The sequence below is a fragment of the Carassius auratus genome, chromosome 12 (genome assembly GCF_003368295.1).
Source record: "Carassius auratus strain Wakin chromosome 12, ASM336829v1, whole genome shotgun sequence".
Classification (NCBI taxonomy): Eukaryota; Metazoa; Chordata; class Actinopteri; order Cypriniformes; family Cyprinidae; genus Carassius; species Carassius auratus.
In genome coordinates this window covers 2,668,569-2,680,333 of record NC_039254.1, presented here as the reverse complement: position 1 = coordinate 2,680,333, position 11,765 = coordinate 2,668,569, and the positions used below count along the sequence as shown (strand labels likewise).

Below are 11,765 nucleotides of genomic sequence, written 5' to 3'. Positions count from 1 at the left end.
TGTGTGTATGTATATATGTATGTATAAGAACAGTAAAAATAGTCTGACAATATCCTTCTTACCTTCTTAGTCTGTAGTGTTGCTCTGGAATTAATGAGGGAGATGATCACAGCATGTATATATATACGATACCTGATAACAAGTGTGCTGTCCTCCTCCCTGCCCTAACAATAACTTGCAATGGGGTATTACATGTCCCATGTACCATTTAGATCCTCAGTTTAATAGACACATAAATGCATTCATTATGATCAAAACAAAAATAACTTTATAACGTATTTTTTATTATTATTTTCCATTTAGCAACAGCAGTTTTATTACAATTACCCTGTTTTACAAAGTGTGTTACACAATTCACTTTAAAGATTCAATTCAAAAGATAAAATTTTTTTAAAAGCCACATGCTATACTACTTGTCACCTTACATAAAAAAAAAAATATATATATATATATATATATATATATATATATATATATATATTGAAGGAAAATTTGAGTTCTAATATTTTACATGTAGAATACATGTTATGTGAACAGTATCACACTCATTGCCTCAGTATTGATGTTATCTGCTTTGTGTGCACAACAATGGTGAAATATTATACTGCCTCACCCTAACGTTTTTCTCACCCACTGGCTAAACTGAACAAATGAGAACATTCTTGGTCACATGCAACATGTTCTGAGAATTAAGAAATAAAAGCTTATATCCTTTAAATATTATTTCAACAGGTTCAAATTATTTGTACTTTTCCCTAAACAGATAAAAACACATAGCATCGGAATAACAAGGAAAACATCATACATCAAAAACATCATACAAATGAATGACAGAAAGCAAATGCTTGACTTTTCCCCCCTCACTCACTGATCTTGGTCATCTTAGTAGAAAATTGTGTTGTACTCCACAGAACCCTCTTTATACAGACACATCGAAAGGATCATACCACATATCTGCAAAGAGGATGAAAGATAATTTTCAGAAATTAATCATCCATGGTTCAAGCTCAGTAAACCATTAATAATCTACCTTTAGCAATGTACTAAATTGACTATTCTGGTCAAACACTGCCAATGGATGAATCTTCACACCACACTATAGGCTACTATTATAACAGCACAATAAATCTACCTTGCCAGTATTCCACAGTGAAATCTCTGTGAGGGAAGATATAATTAAAAGTAACTACAGAGGCCTTTGTACAATCAGATTTTGTGACTCCAAACAATACACTCACAGAGTTAGAAAAGTTAAAAGAAAAGGTACAACTAATACAGCAAATGTCTAATCCCAGAAACAATATTATGGAAATAGTAGTCCACACCAAGTAGTATCATGCATTAATATTACTTGTTACACATCGCTCTAGAATATTTCCTTCTGATTGGTCAATTGTAGCAGTCAGAAGTCAAAGGATCTTTTTGGCCCATAAAATTTTTTCGCTTACTGTATTTTTCAGACTATAAGTCGCACCTAAGTATAAATCGCATCAGTCCAAAAATACGCCATGACGAGGAAAAAAACCAAGAGAAAACATTACCGTCTACATCTGCGAGAGGGCGCTCTATGTTTACAGTGTAGAGTACAGGAGCACTGAGCAGCACTGTCAAATTAATTTTGATAAGTTGCACCTCACTATAAGTCGCAGGACCAGCCAAACTATGAAAAAAAGTGTGACTAATAGTCCGGAAAATACGGTATTTGACTGCTCTCTCTTGTTTTAAACAAATGCAACTATTGCAATCTTACATCTCAATTGCTGATTGTAATAGAAATGGAGAACCTCAATTTTAATGTTCTTTTTACCACTAGACCGACAGATTAACAATTGACTTGTAAATCTGTGTAATAAGTAATGTCTACTCAATATTTCAAAATCAGTTCCTTAAGGCTGCAATACAATAGTGTCTCGTATTTTAGTAGTGTGTGGTCCTCATTCATTAAAGCTGCAGTAGGTAACTTTTGTAAAAATATATTTTTTACATATATGTTAAACCTGTCATTATGTCCTGACAGTAGAATATGAGACAGATAATCTGTGAAAAAATCAAGCTCCTCTGGCTCCTCCCAGTGCTCCTATTGCCATTTGCAGAAAATCCATCGCTCCTGGTAAGAAACAACCAATCAGAGCTGCGGTCCGTAACTTTGTTTGTGTTCAAAATGTAGAAAAATTTATATAATAAGCGAGTACACCATTAATCCATTTTCCAAACCGTGTTTTTGGCTTGTCCTGAATCACTAGGGTGCACCTATAATAAGTGTTTATATTCGGACTATTTTAGATTGCTTTGGGGGTACCGCGGCGGAGTAACTCAGTACCTTTGTGATTCTTCATAGACATAAACAGAGAGAAGTAGTTCCGGCTACGATGTTCTTCCGCAAGACGCAAGCAGTTCTGTTTATTAACCGCTAGAGCGTCAAAAGTTACCTACCGCAGCTTTAAGTGTATTATGTTTTTCAGTTATTCTCTGTAACTGTACAAAGTTGGCAAGTGTATGATGCCTGTAGTGTTTAAAAATCTGTTCAAATTTAAAATCTGTGTAGTGTATTCCAGCCTTTAAGGACAACACAAGACTGACATTATTTCAGCATGCAACAATGAGGCACTCAGACACACTACGCTAGTCACAAACTGAGACCTGGACAGCTGAATATGGCTGCTGTGTGACTCTCTAGGACAGCAACGGTGTGTACGATTAAGGCAACAGTAAGATACAAGGCATATCCACTGAAGACACTATGAGACAGAACACCATTTTACTTTGTTTGTTCTCATTAACTCTAGGACAGTAAAGGGTTATAGTTATCTGGATTTTCTGAATTGGGTCTAAATTGTTTGGTGACAGCTTGCTTACCTCCACCACACAAATGGCCAAAATAAACACCAAAATTAAGAGAAGATTTTCATCCAGCCATGTCTTTATTTTCTCACCGCAACCCTTTGAGAGAGAGAAAAAAATGAATGTGATGCGTGATGTTGGAACACATTTTACCCAAAAATAACTACAGGGCAGAACTGAAACCATACCTCATAATGAATCCCATCTGAACAGGAACTATTTGAGGAACACGTGAAACATTTTGGATCTTTTATTTCATATGTCGCATTGACAGTAGCATTGACGTAGCAAGAACAGGGTATAGATTTACCCCAGTCTTTTATTCCATTCCAACCACAGCATTTGGCCTGCGGAGATGTAATGGTGGAGGTGATAGCCTGTTTCAAACTTTACAAAGTAACTGTCAAAGATATTCTAATGATATCATACCAGGGGACAACTATGTCAGAAATAAGAGCTTTTTATTGTATAACTTTTTATTGTAAATCTTTTTAGCCGTGTTGCTTCTTTTTTCAATTTATATTTAAAATGAGCTAAAGCAACGCAACTAAATTTATAGCCTCATTTAAATATATGTAAAATACATTTGTGCTTGCATGACATTAACCATTTTTGTGGCATTAAACTGAAACTAAATGCAAACAATTGCCTTAAAATAAAAAAAATATGTATTTTGATCATTTGTGGATTTTTTTTAATTCTATGTGTGCAATTTACTTGGGAAATGTAATTGCAAACAAAAACTTAGCTTTTTTTGTGTTGTTTACTCTTGTGTGCTGTGAATCTCACCTTCTTCTGAATATCCAGTAGAGTTGTTTCAAAACTCTTGAAACTGGAATTATTTTGTCCAAATGAGTTTATTAGTTTAACAGTTTGATCCTGTAGTGAAACAGCCAGCTGATTAAGAGTGAGGAAAAAAACAAGTCGAAGATGTTTTAGTCATGATTGCATCTGAAGCTTTATAGGCATATAGCTTTCAATAAGAGAAATCAATCAAACTGATTTAAATCTTGACACCAAATTAATTAAGTCATGTGCTGGATCGTTCTAAAAAGCCCAGCACTAACTGGGTGGGACTGCTGATCCACACGCTTGGGTTACCTCAGTCTTCTGGGTGTAGAAAAGAACCGCACCCACTATCTGAGCCGCGAGAAGAATCGTGAGCAGGATAAAATACTGCAGATAAATAAAGCTTATTTTAACACACTGTTACAGTTCAATGGAGCAGATAAACGTACTGATGCATTACAAACACTTGCACCAAAAGCAAGCACAATTCCCAAGAGGTTGGTGACTACTACTAAGCTCTTAAAATTTTAACAGTATTTTTTATAGTTAAAGTGTATCTCCGATGGCATACATCTCAAATCAGTCACACAAATGGCATATAAATCCATAAAGTTTTGGTTTTCTGAAAACTCACAGTTGCCAGCAGGCATTTGACAGTCTTCAGAGAACCTAGACATCCTAAGAAGCCTAATGACATGGTCACAGAGCCACTGATGATCAACAAGTAAGACAAGAGATGGATGGAAATGTAGGGAGGAGGAGGCACTTCAAAAATCTCTGCAAAAAAAAAAAAAAAAATTTAATAGTTCACAACATGTAATGATTAATAGACAAAGAACCAGAATACACAGTTAATTCCACACTCAAATAAAGGTAACACTTACTGAACATTTTATCCTCTGAAAGTAGTATCCATAGTCCCATAGATAGGAGGAGAGATCCTAAGAGCTAAATGAGACAGTTTCTGTTGAAAAATCACAGTCCAACAGCAGTCCGACATCTACATTGTAAGAATGTGAACATTTGGCCTTGCTGAGACCAAAAAGTTATATTACTGTAAGAAAATTATCTCATTGCTGTTTAATGTACCAGAGGGTATTGTAATGTATGTATTTTATGATTTTGGTAGACTATATTATAAATTGGTTAACTGTGTCTTAAGACTCATTTTCAACTTACAAAGAATATCAAGTTGAAGAGAAAGAGGAAGTATTTGGTGAGACTGAGACAGCACTCAGATGCCATATCTGTAAGCACAAAATAAATAAATATTAAAATAATCTTATAAGAACCAGTGAAAATTGTAAAAGATTTACAAAAAAAAAAAAAACACTTTTTATTATCAGTAGCAGGCTGAGAAGCAGAAAATATGCCATATTGTTCAACTTTCTAAGTGTTCACAGAACCAAGCTGGTTTCACAGTTTTTCTTTAAGAATAGCATGTGTGCTACATTTGTTTTCGTATGTGTTTATAAGAATTTGCTGCCTAGAAAGATAATACAAAATAACCCTCACTCCTTTTCTCTAGCACAAAAACAGAAGAGGGCACAGGAAGTGTCTTGTAGTCTCGTATTTCCTTGCCTATGGTAACGAAACCAAAGCTATCATTTTACACATGCATGTCATTAACTATTCAAGTACTAGCACTGGGAAAAAAGTACTTTGTTTGCTGTTATGAAAATTGGAGAGTACATCCTTCTGTGATTATATCAATTTAGATTTTTTAGGGCTACACCCTGTATGATGGTTAAAACAGATTATTATGTATCCTCTTATTATGTAACTTTTTTGATAACAAACGGTGTCTCAGATAAACAATGTTTCTATATAATCAACATCTAACTGGCATATCTTAGAACATTTTCATAATTTGACTGATTCCTTATAATGTTTTCTAGAGTCAATTGTTTTACAAAAGAAATAAAATGAACTTACCTTAAACTGGGCAAAGTCGGTGAGGTTACACGGAGGGTAAATGAAACGTGGTGGCTTCACATGAGATCATGTAAAACTACATTTTGCATATATAAAATTCTTAATTCTGATTCGTTCTATTGCTTGAGAGTTCCTGTCTGTAAGCAAAGCATCTTCAGCGGAAGGCAAGTGTACAGAACACCCACCATAAATAAAATATCAGCCCTATAGTCACAGACTCTTACAGCTTTTAGACCCATATACTCCCTTTTTACTCCTCTGAATTAGCAGCATTTGACTTTAAATTCAAGCAAATTATTTTCATGATATGACATTTTGTGATCTTTTCATGTTATTCACAGGCTGCAGGATTTAGAACAATTAATAGATTTGACATTTATAAGTTTTAAGTAAAATAGTTTGATCTGTTTCCATCTAACTATTTCCACAATTCCTATGATTTCAACTGCTGCCCAAAACCTCAGGATATCGATTTCTGAGAGGGGAAAAAAGAAATTACCTCAGGTATAAGAGCTGACCTGCTCTTAGCAGAAGATGAGTGCATAAAAATGAAACACGGGGGCAAAGATCGGGGTTAATTCATCTAAGGTCACTATTATGCCTCCCACAGGAGTCTGAAATTTCAGCTCTCATTCCCTGTTTCAACACGCTTCCTTGTCGGCCTGTATCCCTCACCCCCGCCACAAATGCAGCTTTAGCACAATTAGTTGCAGATAATTAGGTGGAGTGTTTTAGGGCTTCCCTGTTAATGGATAGAAAGGAGCGGTAGGTGCTGTAATTATATCCAGGGCAAAGTGCTGTTATTAAATGGAGAAAAGCATCATGGATTGAACTGGATTTCAGTATTGCCTCATGTGAATCCAATGGATAGATAGATAGATAGATAGATAGATAGATAGATAGATAGATAGATAGATAGATAGATAGATAGATAGATAGATAGATAGATAGATAGATAGATAGATAGATAGATAGATAGATAGATAGATAGATAGATAGATAGATAGATAGATAGATAGATAGATAGATCTACACTATATGTATGTTTTGTTGTTTTTGGGACTATTCCTCCTCCTGTCCTGTACCGCGTAACCTTGCTTACTGTCTGATTAATTCTGTATCATCATTCTCTGTCCTTCCTCTCTCTCCCGTCTCTGTAAACAGCACCAGTAATTATGAGAAATGAACAAATGAACGTTGTACTAATAGAGTTTCATTATGTTAATATGCTGTATGCCGCTGGGTGTATAAAAGACAGACTGTCCCTCATTCAGACGCACACCTGCAGCAAACCTGTTGTTTGAAGGTTACAGACTGTCTCTGTTTTTTTTTCTGGAATCCGTTTTTTTAAAATAAATATTTATAAACAGCAACTGTTCTCTTATAAGGTAAGTATTATCTTTGTTGTGTTTAACGTTTTAACCACTTTAATATTTTTTTGAATTGTGCCTGTGAAGTTACAGCTTGAGGAAAAACATCAACGATACAATTGATTTAATTCAATGATAACAATACAAATATGCATGCACTCTAAAAATAAAGGGTGCAAAAGGATGTTTTAGCAGCAGTGACATAGAAAGACCATTTTAGGTTTCCCAAAGATCTGTTCTTTTCTTGGCGTGAAGAACATTTTAATAATCCGAAGAAGCTTCTTTTTTACTAAATAATGTTTTGTGCAATGGAAAGATACCACGGATGCTAAAGGTTTTCCATGGAACCATAGATCAATCTTTATCATATTTGTTGAATATTATAATAATTCACTGATGTTTTATTGAAATTTGGGGAGGAAAGGGCTAACAAATAGGATATTTCAGATGAAATGGCTTTCAACAATTTTGGAAAGAAAAAAATCTTGATCTTTTATTTAGATATTTAAATAAAAAAGTAATCTCAGTCTTGCTGTTTCACATTCGTGAGTTTTATATATTTCTTTATAAATACGGATTAATTTCTAACGTCATCCTTTAGTATTAATGGGATCTGGTAAACCTAACCTAACACAACCTACAAATACAACAGCAATAATAATAATAATAATAAAAAGACTGAATATGGATTGTTTTTTTCACAGATGCAGACGAGTTGTGCTTTATTTTGTATCTCGCTCTGTGTCATTACTGCACATCTGTCAAGGATCCATGGCATGACCCTCACGGTACACCTTCTATTACCTCTTCTGAAGCTCAGCAAGATGATTGTTTTTTGTTTTTTTTCGTCATCTCTTTTATGAGTCTCTTTGTTAATCCCACAGAATCCAGAGAAAAAGGGATGGACTCTGAACAGTGCTGGGTACCTGCTAGGACCTTGTAAGTTCATTGCATTCATATAATTAGACAATAACTTGAAAATATTGTATACAGTACATTTGTATTTCAAGTACATTTAATATTGGTTTTATTGTGATAATTTCGTGGCTGTCCTCTTGCAGATGCTCACAGAAGTCTTAATGTAAGACACAGAGCTACGGGCAAAAGAGACATGTGGAATGAAAGTTCAAACTTACCAGCATCTTCATACAGTCAGTTCTTAAAGCTTTTTTTTTTAATGAAATTTCTTCTTATTAATATTATTATAGAAAACCTTAAAGCTAAATAGTCTGTTTTCATATTCCACAGATGATTCCTATTTTCTCTCATTACTGGGTCATCTTGCATACCTGCGATTAAAAGGTGAATTACATAACAGTTGATTTGTTTCATTACATTTCTAGTAATTGAATCTTGACATGTGAAAGTACTATTTTTCTCTTTCAGAAATGGGAATGACTGAAGATTTCAGTGGATCTTTAATGAGTGGCCATATCAAGCAATGACAAAATATCAGTTGCCCTCTAATACTGTTTTGCATTTGATCATTTTTTTATTCATCATTTAAAATGTATTAACAATGGTAAAATGCGTAGATTAATATCCCACGAATCATGCTGATTTGACTCATCTCACCACTTTATTATTCAACCATTGTGGGTGCATAATTGTCTGCTTCAGAGTTCAATAAAGCACTTCATGACAAATGTTTAAAAAAACCTTTTACGTGTATTCATTATAAAAGCAATTTGAGGTAATCAGAGTGCAGCATTTTGTTGAATCAGATGTGAAAACTTGCTGGTTTCACTATTGCCATTTACAAATACACATTTTAAATAAATAGCAAAATAATAATCCGTTGATTCCAAAAGCAATTATTATGACTAACACAGCAACAGAATAATTAAAAAAAATATGGCCAAAGTGGTGGAAGTGTATATGGTTATTAAGTGAATCTGCACTGTAGTGTAATAAAATTTAAATTCATTTCATAGCAGATTTCTTGATTACTAATGCGTCCAGAGCACTCAGGCTGTTTTGGAAATCCTTCCTTCTGATGTCAAATGCAGACTATTCTGTAATGAGGAGTAAAGATTTAGCATATGGCGCCATCTAACGGGAGATGGAGGAAACGTCATCCTCGTAAAAATGATGCTGTGTTAAATGACATAAGTTTATTTAAGTTTCACAAAAGATTTGGATAAAGCAAAAAAAAAAAAAAAAAAAAATATGTAAAAAAAATTAACAAATATTAATTGAATAATGTATGGTCTAAATCTTTTAAAAAATGTAATACCAAAGCACAGCTGCTGAGACAGGTTGAAGAAAACATGCAACCTGGAATCTGCTGACCTTTGCCATTTCTAACAGCCAGACAAAGACAGTTGAGAGGGAACCTTTATGCTTTACCACTTACTGATCATGCTCCACTGTTTGAGATGATTCATTGTCTAACAAGACAATAATCTAAATTCAAACCAAATAGTCCAGATAACCCAATTAATCTAAATAAGGAATGCCAAATATTAGTTCATCAATACGTACAAGTCGATACATGTTTTGTGCCCCACAATACTCTGAAGTAACTGACGTACAACAAATCTTTTTTTTTTTTAGCAAAATCTAAATTTTAGCTTAAATTTTATAGGGATCAATAAGGAAAAGTATATTTTTTTTAGGTCTGTACATTTTTCACTGTCATGGTCAATATTGGGGGAAGTTACTTTTAAAAATAATGCATTAAAATATTGTGTTACTCCATAAAAAAAGTAACTAATTGCATCACTTAGTTAATTTTTATGGAAAGTAATGTGTTATGCTATTTCTGCCTTACTTTTGTCACCCAAACCAGCCTTGCCTATTTGTTTTTAATAATAAAACCCCCAAAAGTTATATTTTTGGTGACTGTAAAGACCCTTTCACACCAAAAGTATATGTAAGATAAGCCTCAGGCTGAAGGAAGTGCTTCTGTCTCGCATTACTTGTAATAATTCTTTACCCCAAACACTGGTCTTTAGTTTTATTTAAAAAATGTAGTGTGGTATAAATCACTTTTTAAAAGTATTAATATAATCTCGCAAATAAAACATTTTAAGCGTATAACACTTAAAATAATAAATACTGTCAACAATAGATGTAGTGTAGATGCAGAACAGCATATCACAACAAAGTGAAAAACCAACACTACCAAGTGTTTCATAGATTGTAATGTATATTTTTATGTTTAAATTAGCTTTAGCCATTTCTTAAGTTAACTTGGGTGTCTAGATACAGAGAGACATTGGAAGAAAGCTGGGGGCAGAAGAAGCAGATGGGAAGGGGCGATTTAGGGCTTGGGGGGGCAGATGGGGTCCCTGGAAGGATGGCTGCCTATTTCCGCATGGTAATTATAACAACATCTGAGCTCTAAACATTTTTCCAAGAACTATTTCAAACATTCCATCTGTGCTAAATATACCCCCATCCTATCAATCCATTTATCCTCAGTCTGAACTGCTCATCATGAATGGAGTTAAAAATAGCTCCTTGTATCACACCTTCTGGTCAAAGAAATAATCGCTTTCCTGATTGGTTTGTATCCGTTTATTAAGTCAACAGGAATTCACAAGATGATAAGATTCCAATCAATCGTCTTCCTGGAAGATGGGTTGACATTTTTCGTCTTCATGGCAGAAAGGCCAACCAACTATGGATTGAATGTGTAATGATTCAGTAGTGGAAAAGGTTGACTGACAATCACTGTGTTTACAGAAATTCTTGCACTCAGCTCGCTCATAGCTTCTATACGCTTTCTGCTAAATAAATGTTGCTTGGATTTGTAAAGGTTACATTAGACTTGTGCTTCACTTGTTGTCTAACACTTCTATTGGTGTTAGACAACATGTTTCAGGACCTACTCATTGTCGAAATCATACTCTAGATTTAATACTGTCACATGGAATTGATGTTGATAGTGTTGAAATTATTCAGCCAAGTGATGATATCTCAGATCATTATTTAGTTCTGTGTAAACTTCATATAGCCAAAATTGTAAATTCTACTTCTTGTTACAAGTATCGAAGAACCATCACTTCTACCACAAAAGACTGCTTTTTAAGTTATCTTCCTGATGTATCCGAATTCCTTAGCATATCCAAAACCTCAGAACAACTTGATGATGTAACAGAAACTATGGACTCTCTCTTTTCTAGCACTTTAAATACAGTTGCTCCTTTACGCTTAAGGAAGGTTAAGGAAAACAGTTTGACACCATGGTATAATGAGCATACTCGCACCCTAAAGAGAGCAGCCCTAAAAATGGAGCGCAGCTGGAGGAAAACAAAACTAGAGGTATTTCGTATTGCTTGGCGGGAAAGTAGCATATCCTATAGAAAAGCATTAAAAACTGCTAGATCTGATTACTTTTCTTCTCTTTTAGAAGAAAACAAACATAACCCCAGGTATTTATTCAATACAGTGGCTAAATTAACGAAAAATAAAGCCTCAACAAGTGTTGACATTTCCCAACACCACAACAGTAATGACTTTATGAACTACTTTACTTCTAAAATCGATACTATTAGAGATAAAATTGCAACCATTCAGCCGTCAGCTACCGTATCATATCAGACAGTGCACTATAGACCCCCTGAGGAACAGTTCCACTCATTCTCTACTATAGGAGAGGAAGAATTGTATAAACTTGTTAAATCATCTAAACCAACAACATGTATGTTAGACCCTATACCATCTAAGCTCCTAAAAGAGGTGCTTCCAGAAGTCATAGGTCCTCTTCTGACTATTATTAATTCCTCATTGTCATTAGGATATGTCCCCAAAACCTTCAAACTGGCTGTTATTAAGCCTCTCATAAAAAAGCCACAACTTGACCCCAGAGAACTTGTTAATTAT

At 34.4% G+C, this 11,765-nt stretch overlaps 2 protein-coding genes across 2 annotated transcripts; one reads left to right on the top strand and one right to left on the bottom strand.

The window, feature by feature from the left end:
- Nucleotides 1-263: 263 nt before the first annotated feature.
- cd37 (CD37 molecule) lies at nucleotides 264-5,661 on the bottom strand. Its single transcript, XM_026276237.1, has 9 exons — nucleotides 5,566-5,661; nucleotides 4,810-4,877; nucleotides 4,515-4,578; nucleotides 4,265-4,407; nucleotides 3,943-4,017; nucleotides 3,631-3,738; nucleotides 3,030-3,188; nucleotides 2,857-2,940; nucleotides 264-954 (listed from the first exon to the last, which is right to left on the bottom strand). Exons 2-9 carry the CDS (start codon nucleotides 4,873-4,875, stop codon nucleotides 883-885), a joined length of 771 nt encoding a protein of 256 aa, XP_026132022.1. The 5' UTR covers nucleotides 4,876-4,877; nucleotides 5,566-5,661; the 3' UTR covers nucleotides 264-882.
- Nucleotides 5,662-6,866: 1,205 nt separating this feature from the next.
- gall (galanin-like) lies at nucleotides 6,867-8,504 on the top strand. Its single transcript, XM_026277638.1, has 6 exons — nucleotides 6,867-6,953; nucleotides 7,640-7,723; nucleotides 7,820-7,874; nucleotides 7,997-8,086; nucleotides 8,184-8,237; nucleotides 8,322-8,504. Exons 2-6 carry the CDS (start codon nucleotides 7,640-7,642, stop codon nucleotides 8,378-8,380), a joined length of 342 nt encoding a protein of 113 aa, XP_026133423.1. The 5' UTR covers nucleotides 6,867-6,953; the 3' UTR covers nucleotides 8,381-8,504.
- The last annotated feature ends 3,261 nt before the right edge of the window (nucleotides 8,505-11,765 follow it).

Coding starts and splice junctions, on each gene's coding strand:
- cd37 (XM_026276237.1), bottom strand. CDS start 4,875: ATGGCATCTGAGTGCTGTCTCAGTCTCACCAAATACTTCCTCTTTCTC. Junction 3,739..3,942: donor TCTACACCCAGAAGACTGAG/GTAACCCAAGCG, acceptor ACTCTTAATCAG/CTGGCTGTTTCACTACAGGA. Junction 2,941..3,029: donor CAGATGGGATTCATTATGAG/GTATGGTTTCAG, acceptor TCTCTCTCAAAG/GGTTGCGGTGAGAAAATAAA.
- gall (XM_026277638.1), top strand. CDS start 7,640: ATGCAGACGAGTTGTGCTTTATTTTGTATCTCGCTCTGTGTCATTACT. Junction 8,087..8,183: donor CTTACCAGCATCTTCATACA/GTCAGTTCTTAA, acceptor CATATTCCACAG/ATGATTCCTATTTTCTCTCA. Junction 8,238..8,321: donor TGCATACCTGCGATTAAAAG/GTGAATTACATA, acceptor TTTCTCTTTCAG/AAATGGGAATGACTGAAGAT.